The 21359-nt window shown below is 36.3% G+C and overlaps 2 protein-coding genes across 5 annotated transcripts in view; one reads left to right on the top strand and one right to left on the bottom strand.

Annotated features, from left to right (window-relative positions):
* The window catches only part of kcnh2a (potassium voltage-gated channel, subfamily H (eag-related), member 2a), a 34475-nt gene extending 25956 nt beyond the window's left edge, over window positions 1-8519 (bottom strand). Inside the window, exons 1-2 of the mRNA XM_043256326.1 lie at window positions 8159-8519; window positions 7376-7606 (exon numbers count right to left, since the gene is read on the bottom strand). Coding sequence (XP_043112261.1) covers window positions 7376-7606; window positions 8159-8234 — 307 coding nt within the window. The 5' untranslated portion in view covers window positions 8235-8519. The remainder of the gene's footprint in view (window positions 1-7375; window positions 7607-8158) is intronic.
* Window positions 8520-11029: 2510 nt separating this feature from the next.
* The window catches only part of slc12a7a (solute carrier family 12 member 7a), a 20806-nt gene continuing 10476 nt past the window's right edge, over window positions 11030-21359 (top strand). Inside the window, exons 1-13 of one of the 4 annotated variants that reach the window (XM_043261904.1) lie at window positions 11030-11378; window positions 15531-15616; window positions 16281-16412; window positions 16536-16682; window positions 17344-17398; window positions 17484-17614; window positions 17832-18046; window positions 18436-18647; window positions 18811-18972; window positions 19986-20084; window positions 20187-20244; window positions 20366-20540; window positions 20719-20837. In XM_043261904.1, the coding sequence (XP_043117839.1) occupies window positions 11255-11378; window positions 15531-15616; window positions 16281-16412; window positions 16536-16682; window positions 17344-17398; window positions 17484-17614; window positions 17832-18046; window positions 18436-18647; window positions 18811-18972; window positions 19986-20084; window positions 20187-20244; window positions 20366-20540; window positions 20719-20837 (1715 nt within the window). In that variant the 5' untranslated portion in view covers window positions 11030-11254. The remainder of the gene's footprint in view (window positions 11379-15530; window positions 15617-16280; window positions 16413-16535; window positions 16683-17343; window positions 17399-17483; window positions 17615-17831; window positions 18047-18435; window positions 18648-18810; window positions 18973-19985; window positions 20085-20186; window positions 20245-20365; window positions 20541-20718; window positions 20838-21359) is intronic. The other 3 variants (XM_043261896.1, XM_043261925.1, XM_043261914.1) reach the window with 3 other exon arrangements.

Raw genomic sequence — 21359 nt, 5'->3', positions numbered from 1 at the left:
TCAGCCCCTCTCTGTGCCAGTCTGATGGGCCAGTATTGATGGCCAGGAGTGTTTCACAGTGAGATGAACTCAAGGGCAGACAGGACAACAATGGAACCGGGAACATGATGCCATCTCTCAGGGATTATAGAGTGAAACATACTCCTCTATTCCTCTGTAAATCATTTCATTCATACCAGCAGCATCTGCTTTTGTAAAACACAGTCACGAAGAGCATAACCATCTGCTGCAAAACACCGGCACCTTCTGCGTCATAATCTTTAGAGGGTATAAGGTATCAGAACAATACAGGTGAGCAGAAATGCTTACGTGTTATTATACGTTAATTGCTCCATAAAGGCATTTTATATCAACATTTCTGAAGAAATAACACAGCGAGTGAAAAACAAAAAAGTTGTTGCTTGGCCACTGGCAATCTAATATGTAAAACCAAGCCTTTTTGGAGATGCCCGCAACACATTCCCAATGGAATCTCACAGCCTTATTTGCAAATGTCAAGGTATGTGTGTTTACATCCATGAAAAAGGCAAGCTTTCATTCGCAAACCTTACAAACTAAATCGCATTTGGACTTTTTCAGTACCAAGGACAGAGGCAGCTATTAGGGCGAGGGAGGTTAATGCCACCAGAGGAAATTGTATTGTTTTCATAAGAACATAAGCACCATAGAAAACTGAAATTAATAATGGGATTTAGTGGCTCTAAAGCCTGACACACCCCCTCATCTTTCTCTTCCTCCTCTCCACCACATCCTCTTGTTAGGTTTAGACACACTGTATCAATATCATCCTGTGGTTTCAGCTAAATATTCCGGAAAACCAACCAGTACAATTTGAAAACAAGAAGTTTTTCATGGAAGTTGTGGTTATAGCATAAGAATACTAATTGATCCATTTAAAAATCGTTTTTTATTACCTTGATTCATAACTAAGGTTTCTCATTTGCAGATTAGCAAGGAATTTTCAGTCATTCCTACATTTTCAAAACAGACAGAATATATTTAAATATTGTAAAAACCAGGAGTAGTTTGATTCAGTCTAAAGAATCTAGTGGATGAACTCTGATTCAGTCAGAGTGAACACTGAGTCAACATATGACTCACTTTGTAAAATGAAGTTTCATGTCAGTTAATCATTACTGCTAGTGAATTAACATATGATTCACTTACTGAACTGCAGGTTTCATGCAAGTTGCTTCAGTACATCCAAGAAAACAAGTTCTCTATTTACTCATATACATCTTTATTTTCATATCATTCATTTTTACTATAAAAAATAAAGCTTCCAACAACTGGATTTTTATTGTACCATAGTAGAGTCGTTTTGGGATCCCCAAAATGAGTCTTTGAGCGAACAGTTATTAGAAGATTATTTTTGAACATTCTGATCAATCTTTTTCCACTATCACAAATATGTGCATTTGTTTCTATATGATTTAACAGTGCTTAACTGAACCATTGATGCCAATAAAGTACCTTTATTTTTTTAAGTGTACCATAGCTATTATGTTAAATCAATTTTATATACCGAAAGACTATATGCAAGATAATGATATAATATTTTTTTCAATATTTCATTTTAAAATTTCTTTCCATTCTCATACATTTGCAGGGTAACTTTCTATTTGTCAGGATCCACTAAAAATCAAACTCAAGAACTATTTACAATTTTTTAAGCTTCAAATCAGAGTAAAAAAATTATAACACCAAGCCCCTCCCTTCTTTATTCCTTCTTCTACAGGTTGAAACTATCAGTGGTTGGTTATGCATACGTATTTTGTATGAAATTCATTGACCTGTGAACATATGCAATACAGAATATGCAAACTGTGGATCAAATAACAATTACTCTTAAAATAAACAATATAACAATAATACAGAAAAATATTGAAATGTTACTTACAGCATTGGTCACCCTCTAGTACACTGTAAAACAAATTGTTGTTTCAACTTAAAATACTTTGTCACCCCGCCCGACTCAAAATATTTAGTTTAGTCAACTAAAATATTTCAGTTGTCACTTAAATTAATGCTAAGTAAATTCAAGCTGATTACACTAAAAAAACAAAAAGGCAACCAAGTAACATTTCAATATTTTTCTATAATATTGTTATATTGTTTAAGAGTAATTGTTATTTGATCCTCAGTTTTTCATATTCTGTAAAAATTTGTATTAGCATATGCGACATTTCACAGGTCTATGAATTTCATACAAAGTTTCATAATGTCATACAAAATACGTATATGTGAGCAACCACTGATAATTTGAAGCTTGAAAAAATGTGTTAAAACAACGTTTTTTTTTACAGTTTATTTGTTTCTGAAAGCAGCCAAAATAAACAAAATGTAACTGAAGAAATTCTACAGAATGGATTAAATACGGAACAATAAATACTACAAAAAGCACCATGAAATCAGCTAGAATACTTCTACTTATAAATACACAACGGCTGAGCGATGTACATAACTATGTGAATGAATTGCATACATATAACTTATAATTTACTGTAACTTTAACGTTGCTGTTTGCATGGTGGCCAAGTTTTTATTCTTGAGAATACCTGCTGCAGTAACAAAAAGAAAGCTTGTGCCTGCTATCCTCTCGATTTACTCGTATAGGATTTGAATATCATAAAACAAATAGCATGCAAATTTAGATAATAGCCTGAGGTATGAGCTGAACTGCTGGTGTATTTGTGACTCCTCTTAGGAAAACACCACCTACAAGCCTGCTGGGGTTCTTGTTACACTCTGAAAATACCTCAAAAGTGAAACAAATTTTGAACCTTGGGCATGCAATAAAATAAACACACTACAGTCAGTAAGTCAGTGGACAAGAGAAAGGTTTAAACACAGTGTTCTTTAGGAGAAAAATAAAGATATAATTACTAAACATTGAACAATTGGAGTATAAGATGTTTGTAAAAGCAGATAATTAAATGATTAAATGTATTTGATCACTTTCTGTCACTTGCAAAGTATTCATCAAGTTTGACTCTAACATTGGTCCAATGGTTGTACCTTCTCCAGAACAGGTTAACAACATACAAACGGATAAATCCATAAGGTCTATCAGCATCTGAGTAGTAAGTAACTCTGATGAACGCTGAGGAGGGCTTTCTGACTAGACTCTCCTGTGAGTTCAGGGATGAAGAACGGACATTTAAATAATTAACTCCCAGAGATGGTTTCAGACATTACTCTGTCTAATTATAGCTGAGGAGGCCATTACCAGAATATGAAGACTGATGAGCAGGGTCATCCTCTGTCTTATCTGTTGATCAGAGGTCTTCCATTGGATCCTTCCTTGTTACGCTCATAATTGGGTCATGTTTTAGGATTTTTCATTATTCAGTGCCTATATATCATTTCTGTATTGCTATACAAAAAATACAAATTAAAAAGCAATTCATACTTATAAGACAGTCTAGAGAAGACAGGTGAAAAATATTTTTCATGTTACAATATTTAGAGTCTTTGGGCCCTATTTTAACTATTTACGGCGCAGGTGCACTCAGGGCATGTCCAAATCGCTATTTTAATGATGGGAAAATGGCGCATAGTCCAAATGGGCTGTCCAGTGTGTGTCGGTGTGTGTGTGTGTGTGTGTGTGTGTGTTGGCACAATTGTTCAATTAGCCAATTTCATCCGTCATTATAAGTAGTAATATGTGTACAGAACTGAAATTTAGCATTACATCACTTGCTTTGTGTTCACTTGTGCTTGATTTGTGCATATTTCTCATCTGATTTAGACAATATGACTTGTTACTGGAAAAAGATATATTATGAATTGATATTTTAGCTGGAATAAATTGTCTGAAGTTTCACAGAAACCCAATTTCCCATTTTACAAGACACTACTAGAACAACTGGAATTTTAGTTAATGGATTGGGTTACATGTCATGTTTCAATGAGCTGTTTGGCACCCATTCGCTGCAAATTATCCATTGGTTATCCAATGTATTGCTAAATTCCTACAAATCTGTGCTAATTAAGAGAAACACCCTCGGGCCATTCACGATATAGGTGAGTTCAAGTATATTATGAGCTTTTTCAGTTTAGGGTAAACTATTCCTTTAATGAAAATAAATAGGTTTCATAGACTCATGCTTTTTGTCCTTTTTTTGAAGCTTCAAAAAAAGGACAAAGAATTTTCTTAAGTCTTGCAGTAGATTATGCAAGGAACAAGTTTTCATTATGGTAAGGAGCAGTTTCCACTTTGAATAACATGAGTTGCATGAAGGCAAGCAACAAACGACAGACCTTTCAGTTTGGGTGAAGTATTCTTTAAAAAGAAAGGAATAATATCGTTATTTTCATCAAATATAAAGCTCAAACTAATGAGGCTTTGTTTTATCTCATTAAGGTAAAGAAAAAAATGTAGCAAGTTTTGAAATGGGTAGATCCTATTAAAAGTCATCCCCAGATCATTTACTGCGAGAGAATAATCTGCCTCAGGGGTCATCATTAAGTGATCATCTCCTATGCTTTATTCAATTCACAATCATTTTCTCAGATAAATCTCAAAGGACCAACAGGCTTTCAAGAGGGTTGGACATCACTAATTGGAATTGCTCTTTTGTGTTGGAGGATTAGTGGTGCAACCACCATTAGTTCCACGCATTGCTTTCAAAGTCCTTCCCAAGGACTCTCTTAAGAGGCAAGGATCTTCACTTTTACAGGAAAACGGGCATTGATGCACTGGGTAACATAATGAGAAGATACTATTTCTTTAGGTCCATAAAACAAAATTATTTATGCTGATTATACAAGTTTTCTAATCAGAAATAGATTTTTGTACATCCCTAGAAGGTTTTAAATACACCCCATGGCCTTGCCGTGTATTGCAGTATTTCGCTGAAGCATCATTATCCTTCAAAGTTCCCTCAGAGGAGCTTTTTGTGTGTCCTTCCAGCAGGTAATTTGTGCAGAAACTTCCAGTAGTCCTCTCCAGACTGCAGGACGTTATTACTGACCATGACACCTTCATTACCTCACATTTGTTTTCAGTAATAAATGACCCTCTGGACTATAGCCATCTACACATTTATAACACATCTTAGGTGTATTTATGGTTTAGATTAACTAAAAAAACTCGGTGCAAAGTCCTGCTACTGATTAACGCTCAGTCATTTTTAGGGTTCTTTTGGGATTGATGCACAAGAACGCACATCTCTTCCAATATCATTTACCCTGAATGTTGAAGGCTGTTCCCAATTTTCTTTGTGTATAATTTGTATGAAATATCTTTTGCCGTACTTTACTGAGGTCAATTAGAAATTAAATTTATGATTGTATTTTTATGGGTGGCAAGGCATCCCACTGACAAATAGGAAAGGCCCATAAACACACTGGCAAATGCAACACGATTTCATCAGTAATCACATGTATTTATATGTAAAGTGTGCTACTGACACACATTTTCGTACATTTGCATAGACATTGAAAGTACATTTTCATAAAATGTAAATATTTTATGTATGAACAACTTTGGAGACGTACAAATGTTTACAAATCTACTAATTTAAGTTCACCGAGATTTCATTTGTGGACATAATAAACTGATTCCATTGTGTTTAAATCTATAAATTGTATTAAATATCCTGAATGCCATCACATTTGCATTTATCAGCTTGAACATTATAACAATTCTGGTCTCTCTGATTTCTGTTGCCACATTCAATGCTTTTACGGCTTTGCACTTTATGCCAGTCAAAATTTGAAAAACAATTCTGCCAACATTTAATTATTACTGAATCATTTGATTTTTATTTCGATTAAAATGCACCCTAAAATCATAAAATCAATTCACTATGTTACTGGCTTATATTCCTGGTTTTTAGGTCAATTATAAAATCATTTAGCTCTGTGTGACAAAAATACCTTAATTTAATTTAGAAGATATAACTAAAATGATTTATTCTGAACTTATCTGCCTTCTTTTAAGTAGGTTTAGGGGCTCAAAACAGTAAAATGTAACTACATTAATATATTTATGATATAATTTAAAAGCAAGCTTTTTACATTTCTGCAGCATACATTAATACTTTTACTTTTTATGCGCTGTCAAATACGTCCATACGCCTTAGCACAAATCTAAACAAACAAACATAGCTGAAAAATACCTATAATGATAAAGCTCTGGTAACCTCCATCAACCTTGTCTGTACTGGAAATGTACAAGGATTTCACATAATGCATTTTACACCTCCTTCATAAAACACGCTTAAACTTTCAAACATGGCATCCGAACACCAACAATAGCTTATATTTATATTTGTATTCTGATACACATACTGAACATGCCGTCCAATGATGATCCTGATAGACATAAGGTGATGGATTTGACATGTAGGCTACAGTGACACAATACCTACAGAAGTCAATACTTAACCACGATTGTACAAATATATCCTAAACTATATTGTCACCAGTGACATACTGTATTGAAATGTAGACGACTGCGTAAGGAAGTCAGAAAACGGAGAGGTCTCATATTTCGTAATGAATAAATGTAGCCTGAGCACACCTGAGAAATTTAGGGTGGTTAGGTTACAAGGGGTCACACTGAGAAGTATTCCTAACATCCAGATCAGTGGAAAAATACTCTATGCGCGGACATGCTGTCTAAACCCTAGGATGGATTATGTGTATGTTTATCGGCTCTGTTAACATGTTAGCATACTCTTCCCTTTAAAATAGTCATACAGGAGCATTTCTGGTCTCTCATGGATGTTGATAAGTTGCTGACTTGTTAGTATCGTAGACTCAAATCCGCACTGTATGCATTGTCCTCTGTCCTGAGCACCACTAGAGGACACAATGTTATGACGCCCTTATGCAACCATTTGGATTACTACCATATAGCACTGGGAATTGATCTGGATAGTGAGAAATTGTCCTTTGCAATTATGTCTTCTATGACTATTGTTCCTATTCTCAAACTCCCAGCTGTCCTGGAAATCAATGCATCATCCAGAAATGCTATCTTTAAATAGAAAAGGACAGAAATAGAAATAATTAGAATAGCCCTTGTACTGTAATCCTCATCTTTCAGCTGAGTATCCATAATAAAGGATGGCATGGGTAAGAGAGACTGCCACAAGAGAGGCTAAAATCTAAAATCAATCATCAAGGGACACATCAAATGTCACCAGAAGGATTCAGCAGAAAAGGAATAGCATAATGTTTAGGGAGTAAGCATCAGTGGGTCCAAAGAAATACAATGTGTACAATGTTGCAAATCACTGTCCAACTTTTATCAAATGAATGCAAGTGCATGAAATTGCTTATGGTCATATTCGTCACGTGTCACTGTAATGACATCTTCAAAATTAATATATATACAAATTTGAGAATCACCCCAGACACTTACCATCTTTCCTATATAAGGAGATCTCAACTTTCCTTTCCTCAGAGCCCAGTAAAGCTTTGGCCATCTGGGCCACCGCTGGCCGTCCAGTATGTGGTCCATACAGAAAACTGCAGGTACAAGGCTTCTGCATGACCTCTGCTCGCGTGTAGCCGCACATGCCACAAAAACCATCATTGCAGAAGATAATGGCGCAGTTTTCAACTCGAGCATTGGCGATGATGAATTTACGATCTGTTGAGGTAAGACATACTCAGATGACATAAAATACAACAGTCATGTAGAACCAAAAAACAAGCTCCAATTGTGAATGAAAGCATGTTTTTTTATACCTATGTTAAAAGAAACTTACAGTAATATGAAATAAAATGTTATACATTTTAATAATAAATTCTGATAAAATTGTAATTATTGAGTCACAGTTGTTAGACACAAACGCATAACACATTTATATATATATATGTGTGTGTGTGTGTGTGTGTGTGTGTGTGTGTGTGTGTGTGTGTGTGTGTCTTTTGTGAATACATTTACATCAAAATTCTGTTCATTTAGATCTTTTTTTTAAATAATGTCCATATTCTGTTTTAGATACTATATCTGAATTTTAGATACTATATTACATAGTGAAATTACTCAAAATATGTCAGCATCATCGTCATCATCCTCTTAAAAGTATAAAAAACGAATAACGATAGTGAAATTATTAAAATTGTGAACAATAACCATCACCACCATCTTCTTAGCAACACATACAATGTTCATTTAATCAAACAGTCATTCACTTACTTTGCCCCTCGAATTTCCGAATGATGGTGTCCAGGAAGGTGTTCTGAGGCGCAACGTGTCCCCGTCGAACAGGCATTATGTCCTACTTTAGTGGGGCAAAAAAGTTCTGCAAGTTCCGCCCGAGCTCGTGTTTATTTTCAAGAAGAGAGCTATATTGACTGCTCCGCCTGGGCTCACACATGCACACAAGCTTTGCATTTACACCTCATCGACATAAAAGCAACACGAGCGCGCGCCTCTTTAAAGTCTCACAGTAATTACGCCTTGAAATTGTCAGCGCGCGCATCCTCGCGCTCGGTAAATCATCTGTCTGTCCAATTACCTCACGTCACCTGCTTCCTTTTTTTTGCAAATGGATGCAAATCAACTTTCTGTCCCAGTCCACTCAATCACTTGCTCATACACGCTGTAAAACAGCCACCCTCCGTGTTTGGGAGCCCTTAAAAATAAGATTGAGTAGTAGTGTATAGATTGGAGAGGATAGTTGGGGAGGGGGAAGGAGTCAAGGGTGTGGAGGATCGCACGATTCACTCATCCTGATGTTACCTCTCAGTGTGCCACTCTTCAGCGAGCACAAATCCGATTTAACATGGTAAGTCAGACCGAGATCGAGCGCAAACTATAATACAGTGCTAGAAGAAAAGCCAAGAAAAGAGCAAAACTCGTAATATATTTGGATAACATGGATAGAGTAACCTCCAGATGATTTCCATGTATTTGCAAATGACCTTTCTTTATTTAAACCTAAAACAAGTATGTAGCAATTTAAATATAAAGATGTTATGGCATAAGTTGATTTTTGTTTGGTTCTCTGGGGGTCCAAGAGGGTACTGGAGATTTCTTGAGTCGTTTTAAATGAACAAATGTTTATGTGGATACTGATACTCTAAAACAGTGGTTCTTAACTCCAGTCCTGGGCACCTGATCCAGAACATCAGCTTCATAAACTTAACCAAGTGTGTCAAATAGGACAGACGTTAAATGTGCATCGCATTGGGTCCCCTGGACCGGAGTTATAGTCAACATGAAATCCTTTTTGTTAATTGCCCCCATTATGGATTTTTTTTTTTTAAATTATATTTCATGCAGTGTGTAACTCTAAGTGAATGAAAACATCCTGCAAAGTTTTAAATCTGATTGCACCATGTATAAAGTTATTGTCTCTCAGAAAAGAGTAGACTGAATAATTGAAATCCCAATCCTTTTTATGTTGACGTCAACAGGAAACATTAGCATATGACACCCACCATCTTGAAATGAAAATGCAAATTAAATCTTTGCCACTAGGTGCCACTTTTGAGGCAGAAAAACATCTGTTTCTCCTGTAAAGGCAGTGCACAAAGCTGCACTGCACTCACAAACACTGCTTTCATTAGGAAATGGGAATTAAATCAATTTATCAAAGATTAGTGTCCTGCAAATGAGAGGTTTGGACAAATGAATCATTGAGTGAATTATTTGGAAGTCACTAAGAAAACTGTAAGACAGTGAAAGCGTTTGTGACCTCGCATGCATGTCAACCTGTTGTTGGGGACTCCCAAAACCAAAATAAGAACATTTTAAAAGCCATAAAAGGGTCACTTTAGAGCAATTATGTATATAGGCCTATTACTGCAAAAAAAATGAAGCACAATTGTTATTGTATAAATCAGTATTATTATTAATTATTAAGTTATTATAGGACTATCACGACCACTTTTAACATCCTAACTGCATAATATAGCCTACTTTCTTTTTAAGACTATGTTTTGTTTCACACCAACTGTCTCTTTTATACATCATTAAAAATGTTTTTAAAAACACAAGGAAAAAATTGGGTTTTGACCGAATTTGTGTACCTTTGTGATTTTTACGCAGTTATGAAGGTTACTGCTAGAGAGAGAGAGAGAGAGAGAGAGAGAGAGAGAGAGAGAGAGAGAGAGAGATTGCATTAAATAATGCATCTCCAGTTTATATTTTATCCAGCTTTTTAGATCGGTTGTATTTCTCCAAACAGTATGTGTATTTTATGATTATTTTTACCAAACATAATCTTTTACACCTTACGTAGGTTCAGCAGCTTTTATTCCATGCTTCAGTTGGAAACTCCTACAAGAGCCCAAATGCAGTACGTTTAAAAAAAAAACTGTATGGGCTGCCACCTGCTGGACTTTTAAAGACAGACAGTCAATCACACGTGGGCAAAAAAAACTTGGTACTGTGGTCTTTCAACCCACAGAGGGCAACCTAAGAAGTAATTAAAAACAAACTTTTTTTCTTTTTTCACAAAAGAAAAAAGTTTACATAAACACTGTGATACTACAAAAAATGCTCCTGTTTCTCCATATTTACCAATTTGTGAGAATGAATTTATTTGCTGAATATCTGCTATGCAGGTTGTTCTTGTTAACTCAGCAAATTTGCATTTTTGAGACCCTTATCAGCCACTTTCACATGACAGACAAGTGCGACATGTGGGCATCTATCTTATGTTAGGGTATGTATGTGCACACACCCTTGAAGCAAAAAAAACAGAGCAACTCATTGTCTGGGCATATATTTTAAACAAAGGCATTTGACGAGGTCTGTGCAAAAGGATGGTTCCCATCAAACATTCATGTTGACGTTTTAGTGACAGCCCTTCCAGAGAAAAAGTTATTTTAAGCTTTAATTCCTCTCCGTTCCTAATGGTTCCTGAATGGAGTGATTTAGCACACATTTCCTCTGGGGCTAGGAACGTCAGGAGGGGGTGGGGCAGGGAATTGGGCTGGGGTTGAGGAATGCCACATTGTGTTTAGCCTTTTGTTCCCATCACTTTGAGCAGTCTCAGATGACTCTGACACGGCAAACAATCACCTCCCTCCCAGCATTCACAGGTACAATGAGAAGAGCAGTTAGCCCAAAACAGGAAGCACCAGCTCAGAGCTCTGGCTCAGGACTGAAGGGAGGAGTTGGGTACAGCTCCTTATTTGGTTGAGAGTGATCACATGGGCTGCCGCGTCTGAACAACAGTTGTGAAGAAGTCAGAGAACTTCGAACTCTGGCGAGCCCAGGAGACTTGGGGTGAGAGAGAAAAGAGTCAAGGAATATAACACCGAGCACATGGTGTGAGGGAAAATGCCCACCAACTTCACAGTGGTGCCGGTAGAGGATACCCCTATATCAAATCCAGACTATGATGGAGACATAGTAAAAGAAGAGGACAAGGAGGAGCCCTGCACGGCAGCGGGACCCAGCTCAGGTGAGAACATTCTGGGGGGGAGAGATCCTGCCTGGACATGTGCAAACACAAGAGGAGAACTTTTAATGGCTTCTTGTCCAAGGCTTGGGTTTTCTTTAAAAGCATTTGTGTTTACAGTAAGCACATCCTCAGAAGCAAATGTGTGCCATGTTTACTGCCATGTGTTTGTGAAATTATTTTCCATGGAGTGTAAACAAGTGGTGGTTTCCTGGTGCACTTTTTCCCCCTTTGTTTCACTGTTTCTCTTTTACTCTGACGTCTTTCACTGTTTCTCATTAGATTAATTACTTAACATGTTGCTTCACTCTTCTGTGTATGAAAAAGAAACCTTAAAGTCTAGTTGCACAATGTCTTCTTCTGTTTTGGACGTTCTGAATTTTCTTTTGCTGATTCCGTTTAACTTTAAAGGCTCTGTTCACCCAAAAATGTAAAAAAATTCTGTCATCATTTACTCACCCTCAAGTTTCAAACCTGTATGAATTTCTTTTTTCTTCTGAACACAGAAAAAAGGCACGTGTTTAGCAGGAGAAACAAATTCACAGGTTTGGAACAACATGTGAGTGAGTCAATCTGAATAAGATCTAGATAGATGTCCGTTTATTTTACAGGCATTTGAAGTTGCCAAAGAATTCTTGTCACATCTTGTATCTATGTTTACAACAAATGAGGAGGCTGTGGTCTGGTGCCAACAGCTTGCTCGTCGATATTCGTTCATTTTTTGACTTTACAAACTATTGGAACATGCATAATCATCTTAAAGTTTATAGTTATCCATTCACATAAGAGTTACATAATCCAAAAGTTTTGTTTCATGTGTGTTAATGTGTATACAGGGGTGTGTGGCAGAGCTTATTGCTCATCATTGTGGAATTTGTTCTTTTACTTTTAACTAGCCTAAAACTTTGTGCCAAAAATAAGTTTAATTGTGCTGTTTCCTTTTTAAGATTAAATACCGCTTGTGAAAAAACCTTCCCGTGTCTGTAAAGGCATTTTATATAGGCTGCATCAGATAAAGCCCTACTGTACACTGTACATGAATTACCTATAAAAAAAGGTCAGAACTTTCTGACTGATTGATAGTTCATACAAACAAATGTCCTATTCAGGTGATCGTCTTTTTAATGTAAAAACTTGTGAAAAAAGCAAATAAATAATGCTTTTTATAAAGTAAACATAAGAATAAATTGTGTGCCTTTTTATGTACTGAAACAACTTAGGTTTACTTGATTATCCATACATAATTTTATATAAGAAATGTTGTATATTATAAAATGTTGAAATATTTTATGTGGTAGCCTACATAAAGTGTTTGGGGAACATTCATCGCTATGTCTAATCATCATTTATTGATTGTTAGCCTTGTGTTATTAGGAGATCTAGAACCAAAACTAATGTACATGACAAGCTGTCACATAAGACATATTTTGGCCACATAAATAGCATTTGCACTAAATTGCATAATTTTTTCAGTTTTGGCCTCTGAATAAAACCCCTCTTGACCTCTTTATATATCATAAATATGTCAAAAGAATGAATTACACTAAAATATATATATATATTTATTTATTTATTTATTATAAATAGTTATGTTTGGTCAAATCTGTAATACTTTTAAAATCAGGTCTTTTTTTTTTTTCAATAAAAGCATGTCAGCTGAGCTTTTCCAAAACATCACAAATTAGTCCCTTTGAGATTTCATTGTTTATATACAAAATTAGCTGTGTACAGGATGATAAACACGACTTCTAGCCACACAAAATGAATTCTCAGGAAAAGGATGTTTCGGAAACCTTGAAAGCTTTTTGGAAACCTTTTTATGAACCTCCTTAGTTATTGTTTTGTTTTTGCTGCGGAAAGAGACTCGAAATAAGATCCAATGGCAGGGTAGGTCAGGGAAATAGATATTTCCCAGTTTACTTATACAACTTTAAAATAAACTTTCTCAGTCTGCCAAACGGCGGCGATATACCTGTACCTCGATGCAGTAATGTGTGCAGTCTTAGATCTCTTTAAACTAAATTTTTATCATTTTCATAAACATCTCGTATTTAGTCAAAAATAAATCTTTAAATATTTATCATAATCATATTACCCACTTCAGTAATTTCACACCTTAAGTTTCACTTTGGAGTGTTTCTAAAATTACACAAATGAGGTCTAGCATGCTGATGAACTGGATTTCAGTTTTTCTTTCTGTGTATATACTCTTTTGGCCGACAAACTGGTTTTGAATAAGCCTTAACTGTAATCCCCCCTCCCCTCCTTGAGTTGATAAAAAGCTATTCAAGACTTGCGCTCAGTCAGTGAGGGTTTAAATACAGAAGAGAAACAGTCAGATGTTGTTTTTGAACATTATAGAAGACAAAACTAAACCCGAGAGCAGGGAGAGGCTGATGTCACCTGTCATAAAGCTTGTAATGGAATAAAAGAAGAGACAATCAGATATGAGAGGTAGGAGACTTAGACAACTGCTGGAACTCAGAGACGGGCTGCTCTTTTTTTTACACGGACTACCATCCTTCTTGACAAAGAAGTTGGTCTTGCATTAGGTCAAGAAGACCAAGTTAAGACTACTGAACTGGAATAAAACAGAAATCAGCTGCAGTCCTGTGGTTCAACAGACAGACTGATATTAGAGCAGACTGTTCAACTATTTGCTGAGTCTCCTCTTTTAATCAAACGAGGAAAAAGGTGTCTACTGCTCAGAGACGTTCACACCTGAGTCTCCCTCTCAGCATGGACTGTGAAGAAGGACCATCAAGGATGTGCTCAGACCATCAGAGACGTTCAGATCTCCCTCTCAGTATAGACTGTGAAGAAGGACCATCAAGGATCTGCTCAGACCATCAGAGACGTTCAGGTCTCCCTATCAGCATAGACTGTGAAGAAGGACCATCAAGGATCTGCTCAGACCATCAGAGACGTTCAGGTCTCCCTCTCAGCATAGACTGTGAAGAAGGACCATCAAGGATGTGCTCAGACTACCAGAGACGTTCAGGTCTCTCTCTCAGCATAGACTGTGAAGAAGGACCATCAGAGACGTTCTCAGACCATCAGAGACAATCAGGTCTGCCTCTCAGCATAGACTGTGAAGCAGGACCATCAGAGAAGTTCTCAGATCATCAGAGAAAATCAGGTCTCCCTCTCAGCATAGACTGTGAAGCAGGACCATCAAGGATGTGCTCAGACCACCAGAGACGTTCAGGTCTCCCTCTCAGCATAGACTGTGAAGCAGGACCATCAAGGATGTGCTCAGACCACCAGAGACGTTCAGGTCTCCCTCTCAGCATAGACTGTGAAGAAGGTTTGAATGTAGAGACATTCGGTGAGTTAGAATCACATTGATATGGATCATTATACTGGAAAAATGCTTTTTTGAGCGATATATACAGTCCATACACATATACATACATATATACTGTATATATACATTAGTAATCTTTCACTCTCTTTTTTTTACCAACATATGTTTCTTACATTAGCAAGACAGCTCACAGGTCTACTGTTGTTAGGATTTATGAAGAAATACACAGATCATATCAAAAACAATATCATGAGTCACAGGTTGAGTGACTGCTGAACAGACAAAAAAAAAGATCCGGATCTGTTTGTTGTATTTCACCTTCTCGAATGTCTTTTTAGCAAAATATATCATGCTTGTTTGCTGCAAATATTGGCTTGGTGAATGCAAACAATCACAGCATATTAAACAATATACTGGCATTAAACACTTTTGGGGTTATTTTAAAGATGACAACAGCATTTAAATGAAAGGTTTCAATTACAGTACTTGACTAAAATAAAGGATGAAAAGTTATGTGGAAAATGTGGGTTTTGTAATGTGTTCCCAAGACAAGAACAAACACGTCAATTTAAGATTATTTGTACTTGTACACTTCATGACTGGCTAACAACAACAACAAAAAACAAATGGATGAAGCTCAAATTTAGACCGTATAGACTAAATGCATTTTACAGAGATTTTCAACCTGATTTGCTGTTTAGAGAAGCTGAAAGTTAACAGAATGACTCCCAAACTATGCTCATCCTGCCACAGGATATATCAAACATGCCTGATATTTTGTTTTCATTTGTTATGAGTCTTCTAACAATGGGGTACATGATTCTGCGTGATTTTCTCTTATTTTCCAGGAGACGAGACACCCAGAGAAACCAGCTCCTTAATCAGTACAGATCATGACGACAGCATTTATGGCAAGAATATGGCTCTCTATGAGGTAACAAACTGTTTAAAGCTATCACTGTTTAAGAACTTTAAATTGAAACAAAATACTTAATCTTATGTATATAGTGTCTTTAATAACAATTCAACGCTGTATGTATTTAATTTTTAATACATACAGCAATGTTGGCTTACAATCGTTTTGTTGTACTGTTCTGTTGATCTCCGTCAACTTTCTAAAGTAAAACCCTTCTTATCACAAAGTGAATTCCAAACTGTTATCCATGCTTTTGTAACAACAGATTGTTGTAATTCACTTTACTACGGTGTTTCTCAGTCCTCTCTCTCCCGTCTACAGCTAGTACAGCTGTTAGATTACTTTCTGAAACCCGCAAGTATGAGCAGAGTACTCCTATTTTATCAGCCCTGCATTGGTTACTCATCAAATATAGGACTGATTATAAAATTCTTCTATTTGTATATAAAGCCCTCTATAATTTGGCAGTACCTGACAGAGCAGGGGTCCATACACCCCTTCTAGAACATTGAGATCATCGGTCCAATTGTTTTGTAATTGTGTTTCAAATTTGATGGTCTTGTTTTATTCATCTTATTTCTGAGTTTTTATTCTATTCTCTACAGCACTTTGGTCAACTTCGGTTGTTTTTTAAATGTGCTTCATAAATAAATATTGTATTGTTTTGTATCATTACTCACAGGATGAGATGGACAGCACGCCGATGGTGTCATCTCTCCTCAACAAACTGGCCAACTACACCAACATAACCCAGGGGGTCATCGAACACGAGGAGGCTGAGAGTATCGATGGGATACAGAAGGTCACCGTAAATGTAAGTCTCCTAAAGACTCTCAAACACGCATTCAACTCACAGCTTTTGCGGACATTTTGCTGGCATCTCAGTTTGTCCTACATAACTGAAATGTTTTCGTTTCATGTGTCAATCTGTTTGAAGGCCCCTCAGATGGGCACATTTATAGGCGTGTTCCTGCCCTGCATGCAGAACATTCTGGGTGTGATACTTTTCCTGCGGCTCACATGGATAGTGGGTACAGCGGGAATCGTGGACTCCCTTGCTATCGTCTTCATGTGCTGTTCTTGCGTGAGTTTTTTTTTTTTTTTCTCCCAACTCGTTTTTTGCCCTCGATGAATTTGTGTATCCAGGTGTGCAAAGGCACACAAAGCCATTTCTTCACTTGAATGAAGAATTCGCTTAATAAAAAAATGCCTTTTTGTCAGTTTTGACAGTTTTGTCAAAACAAAGAAATGAAAATCTTGACATGGCCAAAAGTATGTCATACTCAACACTTCCTTATAATTATCGGATTTGGCTCGAATAATTATCGGATTCCAGTGACAAATCTTGATTCCATACAGTGACATTCTACACAACTATAGGCGCTTCAAACATTCTGCCAACTGTTTTGTATACTGACTATACAGATTTTTTTTTTTTTTTTTAACCAAGTCAAGTGTGAATGAACTTCACTTGTACTACCAGTCAGTCTGGTACTTTTTTTAGTTTGTTTGTTAATGAAAACGAATAATAATTTGTTTAATTAAATATTGCAGTAAAATTACATTTAAAATTTTTGTGTTTCCTTTTAAACAGTGTAATATACAACTTTAGAAAATCATTTAATGTGTAAAATCCATCTTCCAATTTTTGATATATTTTCCACTCATATTTAACAAATATTTAGTATTTTGTTAATAAGAAATAAACAAATCTGTTTTGCAACATGCCTTTTTCTTATCTTTAGACCATGCTGACTGCAATTTCAATGAGTGCCATTGCGACTAATGGTGTAGTGCCTGGTAGGATTTTAATCTGTTATATCACTCTTTTATATATTCCATAATTGTTTGAAGTCAACTTGATTCTCTTCTTATCCCAATCTAGCTGGTGGTTCATACTACATGATCTCCCGAGCATTAGGCCCAGAGTTTGGAGGAGCGGTGGGTCTGTGTTTCTACCTGGGCACCACATTTGCAGGTTCTATGTACATATTAGGAACCATGGAAATTCTTTTGGTGAGTCAAAACTTACAGACCAACATGAACAATTTCTTGCAAACAAAAACAGTACTCATTCAGCACTATAGAAGAGCTTGTGTCAGCACTGAACTAACGCGAGTCAGCAGATACTATCATCAACTTAGCTTTACATTGCCCTAGACATGACCTCAAAAATCACATTATTATGTATCCTCTGTATGATATAACAATAACCCTTTCTCTCCTGCTACAGATATACATAATGCCCGAAGCTGCTCTATCAACTGAAATGCAAAATAACATGCGCCTTTATGGGACATGCTGTTTAGTTATCATGACTCTGGTGGTGTTTGTTGGAGTGAAATATGTCAACAAGTTGGCTTTGGTCTTCCTGTCTTGCGTAATGCTGTCAATTATGGCCATCTATGCAGGGGTCATCCAATCTGCCTTCAACCCTTCTAATTCTCAGTGAGTAGTGCTGTTATTTTTTACATTATTCTGCGCTCAAGTGTATAAATATATAATGTCTCACATTCAAGTCTGAAACAGAACATGGAATTAGTCTTAAAAAAACATTATATTATATATTAACCCAATTAACTATGTCAATTCCAAAAATATATACAAATTATATATGATTAAATTGTATAGGAGTCTGGCCTGGGCTGTCAATGCATTAAGTTTCTGGACACTTCATTTTTACTTATTTATTTGTCTAAATGGGTCTAGACAAGCTTAAAGCTTAGGATTCGGCTTAGGTTTAATTTATAATGTTTAAATGTTTATGATATGTTGAACATGATGGAACATATTATTTGAACACAATTACATTTCTGGTCTCTTTTATACACCAACAGAATTTGCCTGCTAGGCAACCGCACCTTGCAAAGATCTTGGTTTGACAAGTGTGCAAAGACAGAGCTCATCAACAACGTAACAACCCCCACCAAGCTATGGAAACTTTTTTGTGAAGGTGGCATTGAAAATGCAACATGTGATGAATACTTCACCTATAACAATTTAACAGAGATTCCAGCTGTTCCTGGCTTGTTTGGTGGCGTCATATCAGGTATAAATAAAACGACACACCACGCTGTGCAAATCTCATTGGATTTAAATTTAATGGAACACCAGCAAAATGAAATAGTTTGTTTTATAACCTGATGCATTTTTCACAAAAAACGTTAATTTAGGTCACTCATTGTTTTACTGAGTGTTAATGTTTCTCCTAGAAAACATGTGGGGACACTATGGACAATACAGAACGATAATAGAGAAGAAGGAGATGAGTTCAGAAGCAGCTTCAGATAACGCCAAGTACACTAATTATGTCCTCAGCGATATCACTACCTTCTTCACACTTCTTGTTGGAATCTACTTCCCGTCAGTTACAGGTATTTTAAACCTCCAACTTTCTGTTTTTCTGCAAAAAGTTGAATTAGTGCAGGACTGCTGAATTTCAGTATTATTAAAATGAATGTGGCATTTTAAAGCTCCGTATTTGCACTGGCGTTGCAGATCTTTTCTATGCATCAGTTAACAGTCACGTAGAGCACGGAAAAGTGACTGGAAGGCCTGCATAAAAAAAAGTGTCGGTTAGGCACTTTTGTTTTTAACTGACTTGAAATTGTAGCAAAACTGGCAGTGCTCTAACAAGAGCTATTGGCTGAATATATAAATGAAAACAGCTGTTGAGCACAAATAAGCACATAAAGCACATAAAGAAGTAAAACTCTCCAAATTTGTTCCAAATTTGATGTAATGAAAACTTAAGTTCCAGTGAATTATCTTTACAATCCTTCAGTATGTCTGTATGCGTGTATTTTAAATGGCAGTTTCTCTGTGCAGATGATAAGGTTGTAGGGTGTGACGGTTTCTGAAACAGACAATTTAGTTTATAGCTACAGGGTGTCCTTTCCAGTTGTTTATGTAAAAATAATGCAAAGCCAAAAGTAGCAAAAATGTGGACCCATCACAATGTTACTTGTGCATCCATGTGTGTGTGTATATGTATATATATATATAGATAATACTTTTTTTGATATTGTTATGTCTACAAATGACTTTTCACCTTCTTTGCTTACAAATGTTAGGATTCCTCTGCAGTGGACTGTGGTTAAACATTTACTTCACAGAGTGCTCTTTTTGTTCTTTTGGTATCAGGTTTTATACAGAGAGAAGTGTGATCGATTTGTGTGAACGATTCAGATGGAATTGCAAACCATGGCAAGACCGTTACCCAAGTCAAAAGAGAGATTCTGTGCAACGTTTTGTAAAAGTACTGAAAGACGTTATGCCTAAAACACTAAACGCGCTCTTTAAAAACCAACAACGATATTCAAACTATCTGCTGGGGGAAAATTATTTTAAAAGAAACACATGAACTGTTTTTCCCTGCCTTTCACAGGAATCATGGCTGGGTCGAACAGGTCTGGAGATCTTAGAGACCCTCAGAGGTCCATTCCCACTGGTACCATTATGGCCATTGCAACCACCTCCTTCATCTGTATCCTTTTCCGCGAAAAATGTTTAAAGCAGGTTGCTTTGTAAATGATTTTATAATGAATTATTTGGCAAGTCGGACGAATACCTTAATTACGCTCCACAGACCTTTCCTGTGTGGTGTTATTCGGAGCATGTATTGAAGGTGTGGTACTGCGAGACAAGTAAGTGCTGTTTGGCAATAAGAGCGGTTTACAAAAATGCTTGCTAAATCAGTTCAGCGAAGAACTGCTTTCACGGTTTTAATATATTCTTCCTGTTTTTGCATGCTTGCTTTCATAAAAGATATGGCGAGTCAGTTAATGGGACTCTAGCTGTTGCAACACTAGCTTGGCCATCTTCATGGATGATTGTGATTGGCTCATTTTTCTCTTGTTGTGGGGCGGGGCTACAGAGCCTCACTGGTGCTCCCAGGACCCTTCAGGCTATAGCTCGGGATGGCATCATGCCATTCTTACAGGTAACAATATGCCCTGGCTTCCTTTTGCAATTTCATAATAGGTAATTGCACATTTACATGCCCCGAGGCACAGGTGTGTTTGAATTGTTACTTTCAAAAAATATATAGAAAGAAAGAAATTAGATTTTGCAAAGTGACAAAACTGTGAAGACTGACATGTCCTATTTCTTACTGGTAGGTGTTTGGTCATAGTAAATCTAATGGTGAGCCAACCTGGGCTTTACTACTAACTGCAGCGATCTGTGAGATTGGGATTCTCATTGGTTCACTGGATCACGTTGCTCCCATCCTCTCTATGTGAGTGTGTTCTCCTTGTATTCACATCTTTACTTTGTGACATAACCAGACCCAGACAGAATAGTTTTCTTCTACTTTCTACCGATCTGTGAAAAAAATCTGTGAAATTTAAACTTTTAAAATTTCAAACCAATGCAACATTGCTTCAAAGTAATTATCGCTTGTCTAATTTATGTGCTTTGCAATTAAGGTTTTACATATTGCACAAATATTTATGTAGCTTCTATTTGTAGTTTTTTGTACTATAATTGTGCTTGTGTTCATCACCTGCAGTGTTTAAATATAGTTGAGATTTTAACTGACTATAATAGTTTTAGTTTATAGTTAATTTCACATTTTGATGTTTTTAGTTAGTTATTTAGTTATTTTTCGTTTTTTTTAATTATTTTTATTAGTTCTATGTACCAGTCAGTAGTTTTTGAATATAAAGGTTTTTAATGTTTTCAAAGAAGTCTCTTCTGCTCACCAAGCCTGTATATGATACAGCAAAAGCAGTACATATTTGAAATGCTTTTATTATTT

The sequence above is a fragment of the Puntigrus tetrazona genome, chromosome 2 (assembly GCF_018831695.1).
Source record: "Puntigrus tetrazona isolate hp1 chromosome 2, ASM1883169v1, whole genome shotgun sequence".
Classification (NCBI taxonomy): Eukaryota; Metazoa; Chordata; class Actinopteri; order Cypriniformes; family Cyprinidae; genus Puntigrus; species Puntigrus tetrazona.
The sequence above is the reverse complement of the archived record's forward strand: the minus strand, read 5'-3'. Positions and strand labels throughout refer to the sequence as shown.